Below are 24,998 nucleotides of genomic sequence, written 5' to 3'. Positions count from 1 at the left end.
TCTCCTTGTTGAAATTTATTTTATTAGTTTTGGCCCAGCTCTCTAATCTGTTTGAATTCTAATCCTGTCCTTTGAGTATTAGCTATTCCTCCTAATTTGGTGTCATCTGCAAACTTGATAAGCATGCCCTCTAAACCTTTATCCACATCATTAATATCCCCATGGTTCATAAGATCAATTCAGGGTGAATTTGTTTTAATATTTTTAATTGAAAATTTTAAAATACTGTTTGTATTTATTCCTGTTGTAATGTTCATATATTTGTATATTTTAAATAGTTATGCTGATGGTTTTATATTAAGCTGCTTTGAATCACCTTTGAGGGAGATAAAGTGGGGTATAAATAACAATAACAACAATAACAATTATTATTATTATTATTATTATTATTATTATTATTATTATTATGTTAAACAGAACCGGGCCTAGGACCAAACCCTGTGGCACTCCACTAGTCACTTCTTTCCAGGATGGAACCATTGGTGAGCACCCTTTGGGTTCGGTTGCTTAACCAATTACAGATCCACTTAATAGTAGCATTGCCTAGCCCATATGTGACTAGTTCGCTTGCAAGAAAGTCATGGGGGACTTTGTCAAAGGTCTTACTGAAATCAAGATATACTACTTTTAAGGCATAGAGAGGAGAAAACCTGCAGAATCCTTGCTTAGTTTTGTACTGTATTCACACTGGACATTGTTGATACATTCTTTATCTCTTTGCATCTGTAAGGTTACTATTTATTTAAATCTCACATTTTAGCTTACCTTACTCTCGGGTTATAATTAAAATGCAATTTAAAATGTCATTCTTAATAATGGACTACTATTCTATTGCTTGGTTTGGTTCCATACTGGCAGTTCAGTCTTCCCATCCTTTGTTCATTCATTTAGTTTAGATAGATTCCATACAATATTCTTTCCACTACTTTGAATTCTAGTGTACCTGTGTTTGCCTACCTGGCTTGTGATGCTCGCCAAAATTAGGGATTTGCAGTCATCTTAGTGCTTAGCCAATGCCAAAGGGGAAGTTGCTTCAGGAGCTGCACCTGGAACTTCTCTTTTGGGAACCTCATTTCTCATTTAATGGCCATGTTATGGGATCACGGGATTTGTAGTTTGGTGAGGCATCAGCCTTCTTTGGCAGAGAAGACACAAGACCTTGTAAAACTTACTTAGGTGATCCCTAATTGTCTGAGTATGATGACCTTCCAAGTGTAGTGTCTTGGAGGTGGATACTTAGGTGACTGTAGAGCCCTATTCTTGACCCACATGTTCTTCCACAGTAAGGACATTGCTTTCCAGGTGGAAGATGGTTCTGGTCAGGGTTGGCTTGACGTGCCTTCCTCTTGGCACATTTTTCCCTTTCGCCTTCCATCCGTGCTTCTTCAAATTCCACAGCATTGCTGGTCACAGCTGACCTCCAGTTAGAGCGCTCAAGGGCCAGGGCTTCCCAGTTCTCGGTGCCTATGCCATAGTTTTTAAGGTTAGCTTTAAGCCCATCTTTAAATTTCTTTGCCTGTCCACCAACATTCCATTTTCCGTTCTTGTGTTGGGAATATAGTAACTGCTTTGAGAGACGGTGATTGAGCCATCTGGCCGGTCCAGCGTAGTTGATGGCATAGGATCATCACTTCAGTTCTGGTGGTCTTTGCTTCTTCCAGCACACTGACATTTGTCTGCCTGTCTTCCCAAGAGATTTGTAGCATTTTTCGGTGGCAACATTGGTGGAAACTACAGCCCATAGCATTGAATCAAGGCATACAGCCCATAGCATTGAACCAAGACTCCATAGCATTGAACCAAGGCAATTAAAGGAGATTCATTCAATGACATAGATGCTCCCCAAGGGGTTCTTTTCTATTGCTGAAAGCCTTGATTCTCTAACACTTTTGTTTTTAAAGAAGGAATTCTAAGTGCACCCTTTTTTGTCCAAATTACAAGGAGTGCAGTTTTTGCCACTGCAGCAAATACCTTTTTTTGGTTTCAGGATTTTGAAAATTGAGGTGTGCATTAGACTCAAATAAATACAGTACATGTCTTATGGTTGTGCACTTTAAAATGCTTTAGCTGGTTTTAAATCATCTGGTTGGAATTTTTAACGTTTTCAAAATATTGTTATTATTTACTCTCTGAATTGATTTTACTGTAAGTTGTACTGTGACCTTTGGATATCAGTCAGGATATGAATATTTTAAAATATGTAAAAATATGTATGTAAAATAAATACATATCTGTATTATACCTGAATAATAAATTTGCTGTTTGATTTTTAAACTGTCATTTCCCTCCTCTGCAGTTCTTTGATATGATAATGTTTAGACATAAATGTATTATATAGCATGGATGAAGAATATGCCTTGCTCCCACTATTAGACTTCTGTTGACTCTGACTGTTGACTGTACCGTTTTTGCAGTGCAACAATATTTGGAGGACCACATGTTTCTTGTTCCTGCCAAAGAACATAAGACAAAGGGTGTGTGTTTACATCTTAGTAGAACCCAAGCTTTGCATGCAGAACGTCCCAGTCTGTATTGCTGGTATCTCCATCCAAGAAGAATACCATTGCGACACTCATATCAGTGAAGTGATAGAGCCATTCTGTGTTTTAGCACTTTAAAAGAACTGTCCAGGGTGCTGAATTTATTTGAACGATGAGTAGCTCATTTATGGTTCCAACTGATGCCCAAAGTAGAGCACCTAGATGTAAGCCACCAGTTACCATTGGGAAAAATGAAGAAGGAAGAGTAGTCTAGATGGATCAATGGTCCAGATCAGTTTGTTTGTTTCATATTTGTAGAAATCATTTTAGGATGATGTTCCTGCACTCAAAGCCTAGTGTTCCCCAGCAACAAGAATCTGGTTGATTCTGTGTTTATGTAGTAAAATATGTTAAAATTAAAACCCACAAGATACAGTTCTTACCCACGGGGATGAAAATGTATTCTAAATGGTTGCTTTAATCTTCCCATCACAGTTGTTTTAAGTATAATGGTCTTTGGAGACCTAATTACTACACGAGCATTGCCTTTCAAAGAAGGATTAAAGTAAGGTCTACTTTAAGGAGCACTTTCAGCATATATTGAATAATATGTCAGATGTTTAAACTGAACCATTTGTTTGGTTTGATTTTCTTGTAGGCTTCTCTCCCCTTGCATTAATTTAAAATGCAAATAAAACTAAAAGGAGTAATTTGATAGCAAGTCTATCTAGCCTACCAGCATTAGCAAGAACAGTGTTTTCTTTATTAATTGAATTGTTCAGTATCTAATGCATATTGGTAGCTTTCTGTTTCTGGAAGAGAATATCCTACACACATTTTTCCTGTTTTCCTAGTGGTAAAAATAAGCAAACTGGATCCAAACTTAATCATACATAAAGCAATCCCATTCAAATCAATGATACTTATATTACCATGCTCTGGACTTAACATACTAATATGTTAATAACTGTTTAGTGTCTTTTCATGCAACCACATGTTTTCTTCCTGGAGTCACTCTGTCTAATGGTAGGACTGGCTCAGTCTCCTATGCTTAGGTAGACAAATCACAGAGCATCTTTGATATGTACCTGTATCTGAAGGTGTTTAGCTGCTTCAGATCATCATTCTTGTCACTCAGATGGATCACTGTTGACATACCTTACAACACAGACATGATAGGATGAATTGTGACAGGGAAGTAGTGAAACAAAGTTTACACATAATTCAGTCATTTTATGATTCTTGATGTTTTGAGAAGAGTGAACTGCTTATGGCATACTACCTTTTAATGGTGTTCCAGATCTCAGATAACTCTAACATTTGGCTGTGCTTGTCAACATTCAGCATGTTTAATGTGATCATAGATATGCTACTCAGCTCATATTTATAGCAGTTGTTACACCATAAAAAATGAAGAATAGAGTGAAATAGGAGATATAAAAAGTATACAAAATAGATAAATGTGAATGAGAAAGCATTTACTTGTGTCTTCTAATTTTCAAAGACGAGCAAAAAGAAATAAGATAATACAGGTGAAAATCACTTTGTGGGAATGGGTAGCATGTTGAACCAGAAAATTTGAGCACAAAGTGTTCCTCAGCCATGAAGTTCACCACGGAACATTAATGAGTCAATATCTTTCATTTTGACCTGGAATCATAGAATAACAGAGTTGGAAGAGACCTCATGGGCCATCCAGTCTAACCCCCTGCCAAGAAGCAGGAAATCGCATTCAAAGCACCCCTGACAGATGGCCATCCAGCCTCTGCTTAAAAGCCTCCAAAGAAGGAGCCTCCACCACAGTCCGGGGCAGAGAGTTCCACTGCCAAACAGCCCTCACAGTGAGGAAGTTCTTCCTGATGTTCAGATGGAATCTCCTTTCCTGTAGTTTGAAGCCATTGTTCTGCGTCCTAGTCTCCAGGGCAGTAGAAAACAATCTTGCTCTCTCCTCCCTATGACTTCCCCTCACATATTTATACACGGCTATCGTGTCTCCTCTAAAGGCTAAACATGCCCAGCTCTTTAAGCCACTCCTCATAGGGCTTGTTCTCCAGACCCTTGTTCATTTTAGTCGCCCTCCTCTGGACACATTCCAGCTTGTCAACATCTCCCTTCAATTGCGGTGCCCAGAATTGGACACAGTTTTCCACGTGTGGTCTGATCATGGCAGAATAGAGTGGTAGCATTATTTCTCTGGTTCTAGACACTAAACTCCTATTGATGCAGGCCAAAATTCCATTGGCTTTTTTAGCTGCTGCATCACATTGTAGGCTCATGTTTAACTTGTTGTCCACGAGGACTCCAAGGTCTTTTTCATACGTACTGCTGTCGAGCCAGGCGTCCCCCATTCTGTATCTTTGCATTCCATTTTTTCTGCTGAAGTGAAGTATCTTGCATTTGTCCCTGTTGAACTTCATTTTGTTAGTTTCAGCCCATCTCTCTACATCCATGGCATTCTCTGTATCGACCCAACTTGTAACTCTATCGAAAAAAGAGATCAGATTAGTCTGGCATGACTTGTTTTTGGTAAATCCGTGTTGACTATTAGCAATGACCGCATTTGTTTCTCAGTGTTTGCAGACCACTTCCTTAATGATCTTTTCCAGAATCTTGCCTGGTATTGACGTGAGGCTGACTGGATGGTAATTGTTTGGGTCGTTCTTTTTCCCCTTCTTGAAGATAGGGACCACATTCGCCCTCCTCCAATCTGCTGGGACTTCTCCCGTTTTCCAAGAACTCTCAAAGATTATTGCCAGTGGTTCTGAAATAACTTCAGCTAGTTCCTTCAGTACTCTTGGATGTAGTTGATCTGGCCCTGGTGACTTGAATTCGTTTAGAGAGGCCAGGTGTTCCTGGACAACTTGTTTCCCTATTTGGGGTTGTATTTCCCCTAATCCTTCGTTCATGTTTCTGAGGTTGAAGATGGCTTTCTTTTTGTGAGAAGACTGAGACAAAGAAGGCATTAAATAGTTCTGCCTTTTCCCTATCCCGTGTCAGAATTTCCCCATCTTTTCCTCGCAGAGGCCCTATTGCCTCCTTGTTCTAGGCCTACACTTTGCAGCCTCTGGGGCATGGTCCCAACACCTAAAATTAAGTATCGCAAAAGCTGATAATGCCACGCAGGCAATTCATAAATTATGTAATCATAATTACCCGGGATCTTTACGTCCCTTTTTGAAGGTTCTCAAGGCCAAGGTGTTCCCCATTGCTTTGTATGGAGCTGAAATATGGGGGGATCAAGATCTGGCATTGGTAGAAAGATTCCGACTTCGCCACTTAAAAATTGGCCTAGGTGTGGAGAGATCATCCCTGTCAGCTGCTGTGAGAGCAGAGGTGGGGGTACCCCCAATTTCCACAGTAATCCTGAAGAGACAGATCAATTGGTGGTATAAAATAAGACAAATGCAACCACATAGACTCCCAGCTATATGCCTATTAGAACAAGAAAACCACAAAGAGTGGTCATCATGGTTAAACAGACTTGGTCACACAGTCAGCAAGATAGGTTTTGCCCCACACGAGCTAATAAATTTCGGGGCTAAAGTGAGCTCAATTGTATACCAAAGAGCCCTCGACATTGCTGCACAAAATGATCTTATGATCATAGCGCAAGCTAGAGCCACTCCATACCTGGCCAAATTTAAATGCAATGTGGGCATGGAAACTTACCTCTTCTTGACTCTTCCATTATGTATTAGAAAACTTTTTACCCGGGCTAGATTCGAGCAGCTCGACATTAAGTCCAAGCTAGGTAGACATCAGAATATCCCCTATACGCAGAGAACCTGTGGGTGTCGTGAGGTAGATGCAGAAGTGGAGGACACAGAACATTTTTTCTTAAAATGCCCCTACTACACCAGGATTCGATCTCTCTATTTAGACCCTCTGCTGGAGAATCATACTCACTTAGAGAATAAGGAGAAATTGCATATCCTTCTACAGGGTTCAGATAAAAACTCTATTGTAAAACTGGCCCTTTTTACACAAAAAGCGCTGGCCATTTGTGAGAAGATGGAAGCTGAGAGCTGATACATTATTGTCACTAACAAAATCCAAACTTAAAATTTACTACGGACAAGACACTTGTTTACTTACCCCTGTCCTTGTTCAAACCTTTCCTTAGGAAATTACTAATTTTAACCTTTTTACTCTGTATTTGTCTAGGAGCGGGTTATTAGGCCGCAGGTCGGGATGTTTTGTATCTTTACATGGTTTTATTGTATGTATGCGTAAGTGTGTACGTATTGTATGTTTTACATGTTTTGATATGGTCAAAAGTGACTAATCAATAAAGAATTGTTGTTGTTGTTATATATATGCCTCCTTGTTCTTCCTTTTTCTACCGACGTAAGCAAAAAAGCCTTTTGTTGTTGTTTTTAATGTCCCTAGCAAGCCTGAGTTCATTTTGCGCTTTACCCATCCAAACCTTTTCCCTACAGGAGTTGGCTATTTGTTTGAATTTTTCTTTGGTGATTTCTCCCCTTTTCCACTTCTTGTGCATGTCTCTTTTGAGTCTTAGCCCGGTTAGAAGTTCTTTGGACATCCATTCTGGCTTCTTCGCACTTGTCATATTTTTTTTCTTTGTTGGCACTGTTTGCATTTGCACCTTGAGTATTTCACTTTTAAGAAACTCCCATCCATCCTTAACTTCCTTGTCTTTTAATATTGGCATCCATGGAATGCCGCTCAGTATTTCCTTCATTTTTTGGAAGTCAGCTCTCTTGAAGTCCAAAAGGCGTGTTTGACTTGTCTTAGTTTCAGCCTACCTTTGTATGGTGAACTGCAGGAACACATGGTCACTTGCCCCTAAGGATCCGACCACTTCGACTGCATTGATCAGGTCTTCCACATTTGTTAAGATGAGATCAAGAGTAGCCAATCCCCTTGTTGCCTCTTCTACCTTCTGAACCATAAAATTGTCTGCAAGGCAAGCGAGGAATTTCTTGGACTTTATACTCTTGGCCGAGTTTGTTTTTCAGCAGATATCAGGATAGTTGAAATCGCCCATGACTACTATATCTCTTCTTTGTGCCTGTTTGTTCAACTGTTGACAGAAGGCTTCGTCAAGTCCTTCATCCTGGTTCGGAGGTCTGTAGTAGACACCCACGACGAGATCTTTTTGAGTCCCGGTTCCCTTGATTCTTATCCAGATGCTTTCAAGCTGGTTTCCCGGATTGCAGTCTTGCATTTCTTCTGCAATGTAATTGCTTTTGACATATAAAGCTACTCCCCCTCCTCTCCCCTTTGTTCTATTTCTGTGAAAGAGGTTATAGCCCTCAATGGCTACATTCCAGTGATGGGAGTCATTCCACCAGGTTTCAGTGATGCCTATGACATCATAAGTGTGGTGTTGTGATAAAAGTTGGAGTTCATCTTGCTTATTCCCCATGTTCTGTGCATTAGTGTAAAGACATGTAAGCTCCTGTGACCTTCCCCTGAGCTGTTTATTTGGGATTATTGTGCTTTCGGTACTTGGTCCTTGTTGTGTTTGTGCAGCCCTCCGTTTAGCCTTTTGGTGGTTCCCCATGGTCATGGGTAAAATACTGTTCGCAAGGCTGTTTTTCCCCTCCCCCAGTGGATCTAGTTTAAAGTTTAATCTATTTTAATTTTTATTAATATTTGTATGTATGTATTTTTATCCTTTACAATTTTATCTTGTAAATCGCCTAGAGCATCGTGGATGGAGGGCGATTAATAAGTAATTAAATGATGATGATGATGATGATGATGAAAGTGTGCCTGATGAGGCTTGTGAGTCTGTGCATCTGATGAGGTTTGTGAGTCTGTACCTCATGGGACCATTGGAAGGATAAAATGTGATTATCCCTATTTATATAAAATACTTTTTCTAGATATATATCCAGAATATCACATTTTTGCGTGTAGATATATCCCAAGAAAGGTAAATTATTTCCAAGTACTGAATTAACTCCATTTAACTTGATAAAATCAAATCAGATTACCATAATGCATTTCCAGATTCACAGTGCATTCCTTTAGATATGCATCCTATATATATAATATCATACACATAAGCTTCTTTATTTTGACTCAGAGGTATGTAGATACTTGATTGCCACTTCAGATGCTTTTTTATTTTTCCCCACAGTAATCTTTTTAAAATACTTTCTGAAAGAGAGAAAGGAGAGAGAAGAAGCTAAAGGTATTAGTAAAGACTAAAAGGTGACTTCTTTCTTTCAGAAAGTACTTTTAAAAGATTATTGTTATTAATAATTATAAGAATTCCAGCAAACAGCAGAGCCTAATTATCAGAAAAACCTACCTACCTAAACTGACCACCAATACCTAATAATTTCTTTCCTTTGCAATCTCATCACAAGTTTTCTCTGTTGTTTTATTATATTTCTCTCTGTGCTTTCTGCCTTTTTAATTTCATTTGATAATAATAATTTGGCTGTTGCCTATAACAATAAATATATTGGGCTTTTGTGGAAGCTTTGCCAAGCCAACAGAACCCATTGTCTCTCTCTAACTCCAACCTCCCTCAGGACATAAAAGATTATGGTTATTATTATTTGTACTATTCATAAGAATTGTACTGCAAAATACCACCAACCCAAGTTCTGCCAGCCTTCCTCTACCAATTCTATCCTTTACAATCTCTCTGTCATCTTAATTTCATTTAATAATAATAATTTGGCTGTTACCTATAATAATAAATCTATTGGACTTCTGTGGAAACTTTGTGTTAGGTTCTCATGACACTTTGCCAAGCCAACAGAATCCATTATCTCTCTCTAACTCCAACTTCCACCAGGACACAAAAGATGATTGTTATTATTATTTGTACTATTCATAAGAATTCCCTCTGGAATCTCAAAGCTGAATTTAAGGTGGCAGGAGGGGGTCATTATTAATGTCGCCTACCTGCAGGTACCTTTAAAAAGGTTACTCCTGAAGGTACAATAGCACCTTTTTTATTAGTAAAGGAAGTGTAATAGTGGGATGTGTGATGTCGAAGTGCATCTTTGACATTTTGCAGGAAGGAATGTTGCTCTGCTGCTGCTCCTGGCGAAGTTACAGGGCAGGGCCAGCAGGGATACCTTTTTGGGAAATTTTTAAAGGAGATTTTATTTCTAGAAAGAAAAGAAATTCCTAAAACTCGGGGGATAACCAAAATGTTTGAAACTTGGTGGTAGATGTGTCCTCAAAGTTTGGCCATTTTCACCCTGATAGCCCTAAAAATGACGGGAAGGGGAGCCCGGGGAGCCTTTTCCCCATTGCTGCCAACAGGTCGGGTCTTGGTGCTGCGGACTGAAAACAGCTTTTCGCACATCCGTCCCTTTTGTGATGTCTCATGGGCCTTGTAGTCCCGTTCCTAGTACTATTGTGGCAGACGAAGAGGAAAACATGGGATTTCCACCGGTTCAGCCAGAATCGGAGCCCCTGCACCTGGAGGATGTTTGCCCTCAAGAAGTCAGCCAAACAAGCCTTGGGCAGAATTCTCCCCCGTTTTCCCGGAGAGACAATTATAATAGAGATAGAGGGGCGAGGGAGGCTAATCGCCGGTCTCTCAGAATCGCTGCCAGACAGTTAGCTGATTAAGTCTGCTTCCCTTGGGAAATTCTAAGGAGTCATGCATCTGGACACAGTTTGGGTTTCACTTCTTGTTCTCCAGGGAAAGTGTTCTTTGGCGGGAAAACAAGATCCTATATAGGGGTTTTGCCGCAAGGGGAACCTTGCGGAGTCAACTCGTCAGCTTGAGGAGTGAGATCGTGTGTGGACTACGCAACTCCAGTTCCTTGATTCCAGGACCAAGTTCCAAGCCTGCCTTGTTTCCCCGGACCTTGCCACGGACCTTGTTCTTGCTTCTTGTTGCCTCGTATCAAGTCTTGTTTGCCAAGAATCTAGTTGTTTTCCAGCCTTGTTGTCAAGCTCCTATGGACTAAAGGACCTTGTCATTTCCCCACACTTTGCTCGGCAAAGTGTGTGTTTCGGTTATTGGATTATAACTTTGGACCTTAATATCACTTATTGGACATTATTTTCCTGGACTATATTTGACCTTTCCTGAAAGGTCTATTTCTGAACTTTATTCTTCACTTGTTTTTATTGACTTTATATATGCCTTTAATAAAGATATTAGATAGAATCCGGCCTCTGCGCTTGGTTATTGGTGCTCTGTAGCCTGGGTCCTGACACCTTTTCAGAAGGTGCACAAAAACGGATCCATGGGTCTGCAGAAATTCAGATAGCAGAAACAGATTGCGGTTCAGCCAAACTGCAGAAGCCTAGGACTTATACATCTTGGCTCTAGTGGTTCTACTCCCACTGAAGTGATTTTTCTCTCTTGGTTTGCAGTTTGTTCTGGCTGTCACAGAACCACCAGAATTGATTTCTGACAAGACCTAGCTGTTCTTTGTGAGATTTTGGAGAACTAATCAGAAATAGCACATGTAAAGGAAGAAAAAGTGTCAAGACTGAGAGGACATCTCAAAGATTCCCTATCATCAGAAGAGAAACTGACGTAGAGCAACTTGCAGAGAGTGGGCTGAAGTTGACATTACTAATGACAAGATTTAACACCATCACTTGTTTCAGTTAGCAAAATGATGAAAGGAATTCACCCCTGCTTCTGTATTAATATAATTATTACTACAATTCACCCTCCACATTTGTTAGGTTAGGGCAGTTGTTCTCAACGTGTGAGTCACCAGATATTTTGGCTTTCAACTTCCAGAAATCCTAATAGCTGCTAAACTGACTGGGACTTTTAGGAGTTATAGGCCAAAACACCCAGGGACCCACATAGCATGACACACACTTTCCAAACCTGTATGCTACAGATTCTTATCCCACCACAGTCCCAGACCATTGCTTCCTTTCCCTTCTAGCCACTACAGTGCCCATGCCACATTTTCAGTCTCTGCCCCAATGTTCCACCTCCTCATCCCATTCCTGCTCCACTCTGTATCCTCTCCTACCAACTACAACACCTTTCACCAACATGTCCCAGCTACATTTTCACCAGAGTGATAGGCTTGTGCTGCTGGGAAATCATGGAAAAGTAGTTTACAATCTGGCTGAGGCTTCACGATGAGAAGGTGAAAAAGGGAGTGAGAATGATGTTGGCAGGATATCAGAGAAGAGGCAGAAGGGCAGCAGAAAGTGGAACAAGAGACTGAGCTATTTAAGCAGCAGTTACACATGAATAATCACAATGAATAATTCTGTATTTAAAATTACTCCTGCTTCTTGTTTACATTCCATTTATAAATATGTGTAAATATGTGTTATGAACAAGATGGGTTCTGTAGATTTATTCTTAAGCTGAATTTGTATGTAAGTCAAAACAGGTACGTTTTAAAAGTGTAACCCCAGCCATAAATATCTATTTTTTAGCTTTGTATAACATAGAGAAGGCTTAACACCCCTGTTGAGTTTGTTTTGCTGTCTGTGCCCTTGTTCAGAAGATATCATCTCACTTCTGTCCCTGTGACAATTAGATTTTGAAAAAAAGTCTTGCTGCAGAAATAAGGATTGGTGATAAAGCTTCCATGGAGACTTGTTTTCCCCATGATAACACTTTCAAGAAGTAATTGCCCTTCCTAGGGTTAGATTTCTCTCACCCCCATTCTTAACTATGAGTCATTTGTAAGTCGGATGTTTGTAACTTGGGGACTGGCTGTACTATATATTCATCTGAACTTCCATGATTAGTTGCCATTAATCTTATGCTCTAATAGGCAAAGGTGTCTTTAAAATCTTTTGTGTTTTTGTTCCAACAGACTAGCACAGCTCCTTTGAAATAGTCATCTTAAGATAAAGGCATGTAATAGCATTTCCTGTTCCTTTCAGTGTAAATATATCAGTGCAGCAACTACATTTAAATACAAGGAATTTGGTCTAGAATACATTGGAAAGATAACATATACGGTTTAGGGAGGCATTGCATTGATAATGATGTCAGTTACATGTTCCATAAAAATGAATGAAAAACATGCCAATTGGTGACTGAAAAGCTTGTACTGAAACAACTCTGACTCTTTCAGTCCTCATCTCTTTCAGTATTTCATTCTTATGTGGGTGCCACAGATCCTTTAGTTTTTAGACCCTTTTCGTGCTCTCATTTGTTCAGGATCAGTGCTACAGCTTTTGCATTAATTCATTCATTTAATCATTCAAATGCACAGTCAAATTTTGCAGTACTCTGTTATGGACTGACTCATCGCATGATACATAATCTGAATGCTCAATCACAATATTGTTTTTTTTTTAAAAAAAAAATACTTAGTAATAGGATTTGACTTCATAATTACTTTACATAACACAATCTATGGCCTTGGAATCTAGGGCTATGAAAAATTAACACAGACATTTTTGCAGCACAGGGAGGTGGGGGCTACTTTGCTTTTAAATGAGTGTGACTAATGTTCTTTAAATGAGAATTGTATTTTATAGTGTTAATTAGCATAAACTACAATATAGGTAAGTGGAAGAAAGAGCTGGAAATAGAGATTTTTTTCATTATTCTAAGCACATGGAATGATAGGATTTGCAGAAGGCAGTAACTCATGACTTTTGAAATGCAGGTCAACATTAAAGGATTCTGAAATAAGTAGATAGTGTTCTTATTTTTCTTTTAAACGGACCCTTTATTGTAATATCTTCTACAAGGATAGCTGCTCTTCCTGTCCAAATCCTTTCCACAGAGGAGGACATTGTGACTTATCAGACAGTTAAGAGGCTGAAAAGCTTTTACATTCATTGTAATCTGCTAGGAAATGCACAGAGAATAGGCACATAGATTTAGAATTTATTTTGGAAAATAAAATATAGGCAAAATGCCAGCCAGTTATATTTTTGGTAACTTTTCAAACAAAATGAGTTATAAAATAAAATGTCCAATAATCACAGGAGGGGTAGAAGAGGAGAGATATAATTATAGGCATCAGTTCAAACTAGGTAGACATGTGTGCTATCAGTTGGGTGGCAAATCCATTCAACATCTACTGTGCTGAGTCCCATACACACACACATGATTCACTGACCAAGCTTTGTAACTATCCATTTATTGCTGTACTTTCATGGATTGGTGCCTCTCACAAATAAAATACTTGCATCTCTCACTGACCTTTAACTTCTTACTGACCTTGAAAAACAAGGCATTTGAAGAATGAGTGAAGAGTACATGTTAATGGGAGTGGAAAGAACAGAGATGCAAATGAGTGGTAGACCAGACTGGGATCCCATAATCTGGGATGTTTTTTCTCAACCTGACTGTTCACAGAGGACTCTCACAATTTCCAAGGAACAGCCCTATTATAATATTTGTAGTCCATGTTGGGGGAGGAGGAAATCGAGTGACCTCATCATGGAGGGCTTAAACCGGTGGCATGCACCGGTGAAGTCCTAGGTTATCCACGGAGCCGGCTGGCTCCCATCAAACGATGTCTGTGGGGCTCCATGGGTGATGTAGGGCAGAGCCGGCACAGCAGAACTGGAGGCTTCCCATGTTGCCTTAGGAAGCAATGGAGGGAGGAGTCGCGTGATTGACACTTCCCCCATGGGATCACCTGATTCAGCGGGTTACCTACACCCCCCGAGGGTTGCTGGATTTGCCACAACACGTGGTGATTCTGGTGGCCATGTGCAGGGTAGCAATAAGAAATTTAAAGAACAAAAAAAGCTTTTTGAAGGAGCTAGTTTATAAATGTGTCCCTGTAAGTTCAGATGGGACTACCTTTATGACATTCTCAGTAAATCACATGGTATGATCACACAGACATATTTTAATGTTTGGGTTATTGAATTATAACTTAACACATCAAATGAATTCAATTTGTTTATGCTTGTGAAATAGTTTTTCTAATTGGTAATGTTTAACTTTGTCAAATTTATTTTCACACCTAATATTTCAAGCTGTATCTAAATCTCTTGTCAGCCTCACCTCTACAGTGAAAGGACTTCTTGGTACTTCTTCCAAAGTCAAAGGGACTTTAGTTTCACTACTCTTTTCAGGATTTGTCCACATTTCTCTTTATCTGTTATTCTCTCTCTCTCTCTCTCTCTCTCTCTCTAAAATCATTTGCTTATTGAGAAATCAAGTTATCTCCATCTTCTACTCAGGGATTGAAATTTGGCCTCCATTTTAAGGAGATGGGGAGAGACTGGTTTAGTGGTTTGAGTTTTGGATTATGTCTATAGAGACCAAATTCGAACCATCAATTGTCCATGAAAATCTACTGGGTAACCTTGGGCAAGCCACATTCTCTCAGCTTCAGAAGAATGCAAAGACAAACCTCAACTCCCTCTAAACAAAACTTTCAAAAAATCCTTTTACGATTGCCATAAATTTGAAATGACCTGGAGGCGCATAACAAAATAAGGGAGGTAGGGAGAGAGAGTTCTCTGTGTCTTTGACTTGGTTCTATTTGGCTTTTCTATCTAGATTACCATATTCTCAGCAGAGTAGACAAGCTACTAGAAAAGTAGGATGGATATGTGTTTATATTTCCTATTAAGTAAACATTACTTCTCCTTGATCCAGAATTGGCCCTCTGATACTACATATTTTGAAGGGGAATGCAGCAACCAAAGCAATTGCATGTGCCATTCATAGTTGACAAAAGTGGCCCCAGCCAATGTGATGTAATGATGCTTTGAATGCTGGGCAAGGACAGGAGAAGTCTATTCTTCAGTTTGCCCTGAACCATTAGACTCACTGAATGATCTTTGTCCAGTCGCTATTTCTAAGCTTCACCTTCACAGAATCACTGTGAGGATAGAAATGATAAGGAGAATACTGTATGTTTCCTTGAGATCTTTAGAGTAAAAGTGGGATATTAAAGGAGTAAATACTTCTACAAAAAATCAATTGAATAGTGGTGTGATGTCTCAGACACCTTTGGCCCCTGACCCCGCGGCCATTGCTGACCAAACTGAAGAAGACTTGGTTTTTACCCAGGTCAGCAAGATTCAATTCCTTTCCAGATGTCTCCTGTTGACATTTCCGTGCCAGAGCCAATTACAGATGCCCTTGAGACAGTGCCGGCTCTCCCGGGTTCTCCGGATGGTTTACTGTTTGATTGAAGGGCTTTTCTAAAAACAGACCGTTCTCAGAAGCAAAGTTTGTGAAGAAGCGCCAGATTAGCGGAGCGAGGCGATTATGGCTAAGCCTAGTTCTCTTGGGAAGAATTAGGGAGGCAGGCACCTGGCGCGATGTCTTTGGTGGACCAGTTCTCTTGGGAAGAATTGGGGAGTCGAGCACCTGCTCTGGGGGAGATTATGAACTTCAATAAAAGTTTTGCGCTGAAAACCTTCTACGCAGTGTCAACTTAACTTCTGACTGGGAAGCATCATAATCTCTTGTTCCTGAGTTCCAAGCGGCCTGACGGTGTGCTTACCCTCGAGTAGACCGGGCGTTGCGCCCCTTTCTTGCCTAGTTTGGATTGCGTTTCATTCCATTACGACCAGTCGTAGCCTTGCCCTGAATGCTTGTGTTGGACTTACTTCGGAAAGCTTTTTAGTCGAATCTTGCTCCTTTTTCCCACTCTATACTCCAGCAGAGTTAGTGTGTGTTTCGGTTATTGGATTTTGGACTCTAATACTGGACATAAGACTTTCAATTATTGGACTAAATTTGATCTTTACTGGAAGGTCAAAAGCTTGCCTAACTTTTCTGCTTATTTTTGCTTGGAACTTTATTTGCTTTAATAAAGATATTATATTGTTATTGGCTTCTGTGTTGGTTCCCAGTGTTCGCGCTGCCCAGGAGTGTTACAAGTGGTGCTTAAAAGAAGAGTGTCATAAATGAGAGCAGTAAGATATATTTGTTGAACTTGTGAATTAAATGTAATAGCTTTTCTGTGGTTTGCGTTATTTAAAAAAACAAAGGTTGTTTAGAAAACTTTGCAGGATAAAACAGAAAGAAGCAGTAACAGTTGTAAATATTTGTGCCATGAACATAATTATTTGCAAAACCATACTTAAACAGATTATGTTCTCTATTACGGCTGCAAAATGAGATCCATTTGGAAACTATGCACATTGCAAAAAAGCAAACAGATTGCAGAGTGCTACACAAGGCCCAGTTATACTTAAAAGATGGTAACTTTTTCACTATTTTCCCCCACCAGCTCATTCTTCCTAAAATAAGGATGATTTTGAAGGAAACCTCAATTATGTTAACTTACTACAATATTTTTGCCTTCTCTGAAATCTTCCTTCCTTTCTTTGTTTTCCCTCCAGGCTCTTAAGGGCTCAGTCCCTGGAATGGTATTACAATAATGTGAAAAGTCGTTTCAAGCGTTTTGGAAGTGCTAAAGTCCTGAAGAACTTATACAGAAAACATCGAATGGAGACTGGAGCTTATTCTGATTTACTAGGTAAAGATAAAATAATGGAGAGTTCTCTGCCACCTTGGAGAGACGACTACCGGATTTGGTTGCTGTCCTGAGTGTGCTCTATTGAAGGCCAGAAGTTGTCATGTGTGGAGAAAGCCATTTGCTGGCATCCCTCACTCCCAGAAGGGTGTCTTTTGTTGGATTTTAAAAAAAATTGAAAGTAAAATTCCTTCTGTTGTAAGTAGTGTGAAGAATTTATTTTGACTAGCTTCAGGGTGTTGTGGCATGGTCAGGGACTGAGAGGGTTATAGCTCCCACTTCTTTCTTCTCTTCTATGACTTCTTTCTTCCCTTCAATTCCCCCACCCACACTATACCTCCCCCTAATACCTCCCCCTAACCCAGTAATAGTATGAGCCTGGGTGGAAAGTATAATGAAAATAGTCTCGGTATTATTACACTTTTCATTATTATTATTATTATTATTATTATTTCAGTACCTGGGAGTATCTGGGAAATAACATTGCCTCCTCTCAAATTGGACTAGTTATCTGTAAAAGGGGTTTTTTTTTACTTCTATGTATGGTTAGCTATATGAGTAGAAAGAAAGATTGAAAGAGGCCATATGACATGGTAATGCAAAAAGGACCGTAACTATCTATACCAGAGCTTTCCAAACTGTGTGTTGTGGCACATTAGTATGCTGGCTGCAGTGTTTTGGTGTGCCGTGCAAACATAATAAGTAACCTCTGAGTCTATGTGAAATAAGCAATTAATCATATATTTTTAGAAATATAAATGCTAGGTTTTCATGAAATCTGTTGTGTCCTATACATTATGTTATTACAAAATCTCTTGTAAGGGGTTGATTTAAGCTCTGGTTTGCCAGTAAAACTGAATTACTGTTTCACAAAATTATTCAGGTCTCAAAAGGCATGTCACCAACATGAAATGTTTGGAAAGTTATTATCTATACTGTGTTAGACTCAGGATAAGTAAAGCAACTATTCATGACAAATGTAACTGTAGTAACACAATTCTACCAGTTTAAGTTTGATTAATTTTGTTCCAACAATTACATATGTATAGAAAATAATTTTCAAGTCAGAAATAAAGGAGTTCTGGAATTTTGATTTCTGAAACATCTGAGCTACAGAGCTTCAAAAACCTAACTTTTTTGGACTACACCTCCTTGAATCCCTCAACCATTATGCTAGCAGGTAAATACTAGGATTTGTATTTTTAAAAGAAACTATTTGAAGCACTGTAAATGTGCTTCAGATGTTGTTACTGATCTGTTTTTTTAATCAAATTCCTTGAGTAGATATGCAAACAGAATTGTTTTCTCTGTTGCAGTAACCTTACAAAAGATACGGATATATTTTATAATAACAAAATATTTGGGGCATATTTAAAAACTTATTAAACCATAAAAGCATTTTAAAATACATTATAAATGTTAAAAGTCTAAAACATATGATGTGTGCATATTTGCCTTTAGTGTGATTACTAAAAACCCTTACTGTGCACCAATATTGGTGCCAGAGACTTTCAAGTAATGACATGCTAGAGATTATCCTTTCCCATGTCCTTACATAGAGTATTGTTCCCACTTTTGAGAAACAGAGAAGAGCCCCTCCTTCCATTTTCAGTCATGAGACAGGGATCTATAGAGAGAAACATCCCTTCAAACATAGAAGCCCTGAGCCAGGTGTATGAATTTAGATGTCAGCTGGTGCCATTCTTTTAAAACCAGTGTCAGATAGTACCTTTAAGCTCTTTCAGTCAGTCATCTCTTACTGTAATTTGCACCCACGTAGAATGTATTATAATTACCAAATGTGGGGGTTGGCATTGCCTGAACAATTCTGACCACTTTACATTATGCCCAACAATAGCAGGTTGGAATAAGTTCTTCCCAAGTACTGCAAGCCCTAAGAGGCTATTCCTCTCTCCTTTCAAACCAAAACTTACATGCATAATTCTGAGACTATATGTCTTGAAAATGGCCTCTGCCACTGACAAAAGAGGAAGTCATTCTCAAAATATACCCTATATACTCATGTATAAGTCTAGAGATTTTCATTACAAAACCAACCCCAAAAATATGGATTGGCTTATCTATGGATCAATGCGTGTTGTATCTTAATTCCTATTTTTTTTTAAAATGAATCATTACCTTCTCTGGACAGAGTGGAGAAAAGCAAGAGCGTAGCCCATCTTGGGAAACTTAAAAGGAACACCAACCTACTCTATGGTATCTGCCCTGGTACCACTTCTGACCTTTCTGGGTGGCAAAATGGCAGTAGCAGCTGGGGCAAATGGTCTCCTAAGGCAACATCGCTGTTTACCTTTCTGTGGAACAACCCTCAACTTATCCACGGGTCATATTTATAATTTTGGCCCACAAACCTGTCATACTTATACACAAGGTCAACTTATTTATGCATACATACAGTAATTATTCTGCAGAGATGGGGCAAATTGTGGGATGGTTGAGGAATTCTTGCAGTCTGATCTGATACATTTAAGCAGTCAGTCTCTTGACGATGTATTTTTTTTCAAAGCTCTAAAGTCATCCTTTAAGCCAAACCACTGAGTAAAGGAATAAAAGATAGGGAGAAGAAAATGTTTGAAGAGATGTAGCATTGTTCTTCTCTAAAGTACTTCTCTCCATTTCCCATTAAACATGAAGGCTAGAACATGCTAGTTATTGGTTCAAGCATGTTTTGGCTTTAAATATAATCTATTCCTCCCCCTTCCCCTCCTCCTCCTGTAGCACCTCTTTCTTCCTTTCATCTTGCCGGTTTGACTATAAGATGGTTTTCTTGTTCCATTTGTTATAAGATTAAGCATTATCAATTTGTGAAATGATGTCCTTTAAAATCCAGAATCTATCTCAAGTCCAAATGTCAGATACAAAGCAATTTCATATTTGCTTATTGTGTCCTCTCTATCGTTGCAGCAATTAGCCCACAGAGTGAAAAACTATCTTGTATGAAACATAAAAATGCTGAAGAAAAACATCCTAAAATGAAATTTCAGGAAAATATCTCTATGTTAAGGATATTCCACTGCCATCTGTTTTGAAATTTACTGACATATTCTAAAAAGAACATATTTGCCCTAGTGCTAAATATGATATTCAAGAGCAATGATAACAACAATGATCTTTTTTTTATGTAGAAGTAGGAAGCATATGTGAAGGAACCATAGAAAATGACGGAAGCATATGTGGCAGTGACTCTACTTTCTACAGACAGTCAGAAGGTAATTGTTATAAATGCTATTATGTTTACCAGTGATGTAATGAAGTCGGAGCTCATAAACTCAAAGCCCTAGGACAATGGTTCTCAACTGTGGGTCACCAGGTGTTTTGGCCTATAACTCCCAGAAATCCCAGCCAGTTTACCAGCTCTTTGGATTTCTGGGAGTTGAAGGCCAAAACATCTGGGGACCCACAGGTTGTGAACCACTGCCCTTGGATCTTGTTATTGGAAGGGACTATAATATTTCCTGCCACTCTTCTGTTTCTTTTAAGTTTAGCTGCAGGGGAAAGAAATAGCTGCCTTGGTCAGCAAGATCCATTAGCTTTATTAAAAACATGTTTCAGATAGAGATGGAAAATGAAAGAGAGCTCGACAAAGATGTGCTAGACATGTGCTAGACAATCTGAGGGCTCTGTTTGAGATATTGCTATAATAATTATCACAATGAGGTCTCGTTCAGGCAGTCCACAAGTTACAAACAAGATAAGTTTGAATTTGTATTTAAGTCAGAGCAGGTACATTTTTAAGTGTAACTTCAGTCTTTTTTTTTTTTTTTTGCTTTGGAAAGCATAGGGAAGAGTTAACACCCCTGTAGTTTTTATTTTGCTATCTATACCCTGTTCAGAAGATTCATCTCACTGTCTCTCCCTTTGATAATTGAAAAAAAATGAAAAAAATGGCTTGTTATGGGAACAAGGACTGGCGAGGAAGCTTTAGTGGAGACACCTTTTCCCCATGATAACTCTTTCTGCAATGAATTTCCCTTCCAAGGGGTAGATTGATTCCTCTCACTTCCTGTTGTCTCACCCCCATTCTTAACTATGGGTCATTTGTTTGATGTTTGTTACTCGGGGACTGTCTGTACTTTAAAATTGACCCCCTATACCAGTGGTTCTCAACCTGGGGTCCCTATATGTTTTTGGCCTACAACTCCCAGAAATTCCAGCCCGTTTACCAGCTGTTAGGATTTTTTGGAATTGATGACCAAAAACATCTGGAGACCCCATGTTGAGAACCACGCCCTATACCGTTGGTGTTTACTATAACTATACTGCAAGAAATTGGAAGTGCTTTTTATATTAGTACAGAGTTGGGAAAAGTTACTTTTGGTTTACTATAGCACCCAGGATACCATAGTTGGCGTGATGAATAAACATGAGTTGGGATGTTCTGAGTGCTGTACTACAAAAAATAACTTTCCCAAGCATTAATACAGTCAGCCCTCAGGTTTTACATTCACAGTTTGGAATATCTGTAAGCTTGCACCACCTGCCTGCCTCTCAGAGCTGGTGCTGCTTCTGCTTGCCTCAAAAATGCTCAGCTCCCGAGGACAAGGCTGCCTTGAGAAGGTTCACTTGTGTCTCTGTCCTCAGGAGGTGGCAGCATGGGGGTGATGACTCATCCTCTGCCACTTACGTAAACAAGGGCACTTCTGCCTTGGGAATGTTAACTGGGTGTCCCTGTCTTTGGGAAGCAATGCCATGGTGAAAGATGACTCCTGTTTTGGTCACCGCTTGAGGACAAAGACTCAAGCTTGCCTGCATCGCCATTGTGCAGTATTCATGGTTTTTAACTTTTACACATGTGTGTATGCACCCCCAAAACCCACAAATGTAGAGGGCTGACCATATATTGGTACTTCCATAATAAAAATTTTCTTATATTCCAGGTTTATAAATAGTCCCTTCTGCTGGCCTATTGCAAGTAGATCTGTCTTCAGGCAAACCGATAGGGCTGTTTTAATAAATTGAATCCATTCTCCCACAAGCCACCAGGCAATTAACTTACATTGGAATGGCAGGCATGCAGCAATGGAACCTTTTAAAAAATATGTGTGGCTTGTATTTGTAATGCTGCTACAGCCTCTTCAGTAAATTGTTCAGGGAGTTTAACAGTTAGGTGGAGGCTTGGCTGTGTCTTGCTCTTTCTCTCTGTCTTACAAACTAGCTTTAAGGTGTACTGTTTACTCACAGTTTATTTCTCATTTCCTTGAATGGGTTTTTCTCATTGGTTGATCTGGTCAGCTAACTAGATTTGTAATCTTGCACCACCTACCTGCTTTTAAGAGTATGTATGTAATTATTCATCAACAAAAAAATGCTCCCAGAATAACCACCAAATTCTTATGAAAAGTCCCTTCACATATACATTTATTTATTTATTTATTTATTTATGGGTGATTTAAATCTTTTTATCCTATTTGTCTCTTTGGAAAGCTGATCACAACTACAATTAATGTACATAAAGGCAATCTACACATATAATCATCTTAAAATATTTTCCACACACAAGTGTAAAGCATACCAGAGAAGTTTGTCCCTTTAACTTTTCATTATTGTTATGAGAATAAAACAGGAGCAGAATCAAATGGACCTATTTCTCCTTAAAACGAAAATTACATTGTATGTTTGTTGCATTTTAGCTGTGGCATAATCCTGTCAACATTTCATAAACCGATCTTTTGGATGGGGAAGTGATGAATGGAACAAATTCTTTCCCATTCATCTCAAAAGCCTCCTCCTTTTCACAGTGCTGAACAGACTTTCTTACATACTTTCCTTAGGACACAGCATGATGGATACCCTTGCCGTGGCTTTACGTGTTGCAGAAGAAGCGATAGAAGAAGCTATTTCTAAGGCAGAGATGTTCAGTAACAATAGTTTGGTAAAATATATTTTGATTATATTCATTATTTTGGATGAAGCTCTCCTCCTGTTTTTTAACAGTGCCTGGCTAATTAGCTGGAGCACTGCAGCAGGAGAATATTCTGACCTTAACCATCACTGATTATTTCATTATTTCAAAAGTCCAGTAATGTAGCCTCATTATCGCAGTACAAATTATTGACTGCAAAACATTCAGAAATTACTGTGTCCTGTACTGGCAAAACACTTCCTCATTCACCCTTCAACATCAGCAGCATAGTCATCAGGACATGTTAAGCCTTGTGTCTTGGACATGTCCAAGTTTCCAGCCATGTCACGAGGCATTCAGATTAGAGCATGGAAGCATTGCATTTGACCACATCTCATAAAGTGTGACCATTTTATTGGTTAGTTAAGAGATTCTGTGAGTTATAGACCTTTTTTTTTTTTTTTTTTGCAAGATACGGTCTATCAAGTATGGCTTTGTCAGCAGCAGTCGGCACTTGTGAAATTTTCCTTTATAGAGTGAATATTGAGACATTTTAACTGCACATAAATAAGTGTGTGAATGCCAATCTGTTCAACCTTTTCTACAGGACAAACAAAATGAAGCTCGTTACTTGCGAGACCATAAGGAAGAGCTCATTGAAGAACTTGCTACCACCATCGTCCAGAAGGTATGACTCAAGAGCTTCCCTTCTGGATGAATTTACTGCTTGGAATGATAATGCATAGAAACATTTTAACAATAATTGGTGTTTGTGTAGAACTTGGCATATGGTTTCTCAGTGATCTGTAAAACAATCCCTTCATTTTGATCAACGGTTGCCAGTGAAAGGTACTGTCTTCCTAGACTGAGAGACAAGAGTTGCATTAGGCCGCTTTTGATGAGGGAGGAAATTCTCAGTCCTCAGCTCATTCTCTTGGTTGTTACACAATCCCAGCTTTGTGACCTCATAAAAATTGGCCTTGCTTCCTCTGTAATATACCCGAGCTGAAGCTGCCAAAGCCTAAAGATAAATAATTCTGTAGTAATTCCAAGTCTTTCTGTTTCTGTCTCCTCTAATAAAATTGTCTTTGAACTTATTTTGTTACTTGGAGGACAAACAAGATAGATTCCCTAATTTTCTTTGGGTTTCCTTTTCTCGTATAAAAATTGCTGCATAAGAATCCAATTCCCATGATCTTTGAGCATTCCTGAGTGGCACTAGCTTACAGAGCAAAAATAGGTAATGAGAGATTTGGAAATACAGTGGCAGGTGAAAATCACTGAACCTAGCTACAGAAATTGCATGCCCATGAACAATAGGGGGAAGATTGATTTATGTCAAGATACTGTAAGTTGTGAACAACAATAGTATCGGTAAGAAGAAGAAATAAGATATCATCAGAGGAAGCCAACCCTGCTGCACTCCATGTTTTGGACAACAACTCCCATGTATTTCAGCCAGCCAGCATGCTGCTCCTGTAACTCTTTCCCTAGATGATGGATGAAGTTCATAAAGATTTTTCCACCTCTGTTTCCAAATATCTTCATATACATTTTGGCTGTTTATGGGAACCATTGCAGGTTCATCGTTGTAAAGCAGTGGTTCTCAACCTTTGGGGCTCCATGTATTTTGGACTTCAACTCCCAGACATCTCAGCCAGTTTACCAGCTGTTAGGAACTGTGGGAGTTGAAGTCTAAAACACCTGGAGGTCCAAAGGTTGGGAACCACTGCTATAAAGTGACATACAGTTGAGCTTCAGCAGGCATTACATGCAAAACCCTAAAGGAGATTGTGGGAGTTTTTTCCTCTGCCCTTGGAAGAGGAACAGCAGAAGCATTAGCATGCATGTCGAAAGCTTTTCCTCTGCTGTGTGGTAAGGTAAGCACAGGATAACAATCTTCAAGCAAAAGCAGACAGACTTTTAAGGTACTCACAAGAGTCCTTTTATTGCTGTCCCTTCACAGAAAAGTTCAAGTGTCTTCTTCCTTTCCTCCTTCTTCATGACTTTCCTTTTTATCTTTCTCCAGCCCTACACTTCCTCCACACCCTCACAATCAGTCAGCTAATGTTCATCAACATGTCTTGTATCTATTCAGATATTCCCTTAATTTCATTGGATTAAGGGAGTATGCTTTCTTTTCCCCAGCGGTGGGGCCCTCTGTCTTCCTCACACTCTCACAGAGATGTAAAGTGAAGTATCCAAAAGTGAAATCTCTCTATCATAACATATGAGAATAATTGAGAAGCACGAAGAAAATGATTACCATATCTTGGCTATAGTATGATAAGGCAGATGGTTTAATACCAA

The 24,998-nt window shown here is 39.2% G+C and overlaps 1 protein-coding gene across 4 annotated transcripts in view; it reads left to right on the top strand.

The window, feature by feature from the left end:
* The window catches only part of myrip (myosin VIIA and Rab interacting protein), a 196,546-nt gene that overhangs the window by 118,259 nt on the left and 53,289 nt on the right, over nucleotides 1-24,998 (top strand). For all 4 annotated transcript variants that reach the window (XM_008115546.3, XM_008115547.3, XM_062957474.1 and 1 more), the window contains 4 exons: nucleotides 16,692-16,828; nucleotides 19,972-20,055; nucleotides 22,618-22,718; nucleotides 23,296-23,376. In XM_008115546.3, coding sequence (XP_008113753.1) covers nucleotides 16,692-16,828; nucleotides 19,972-20,055; nucleotides 22,618-22,718; nucleotides 23,296-23,376 — 403 coding nt within the window. The remainder of the gene's footprint in view (nucleotides 1-16,691; nucleotides 16,829-19,971; nucleotides 20,056-22,617; nucleotides 22,719-23,295; nucleotides 23,377-24,998) is intronic.

The sequence above is a fragment of the Anolis carolinensis genome, chromosome 6 (genome assembly GCF_035594765.1).
Source record: "Anolis carolinensis isolate JA03-04 chromosome 6, rAnoCar3.1.pri, whole genome shotgun sequence".
Classification (NCBI taxonomy): Eukaryota; Metazoa; Chordata; class Lepidosauria; order Squamata; family Dactyloidae; genus Anolis; species Anolis carolinensis.
This window is presented reverse-complemented; position numbering and strand designations above follow the sequence as displayed.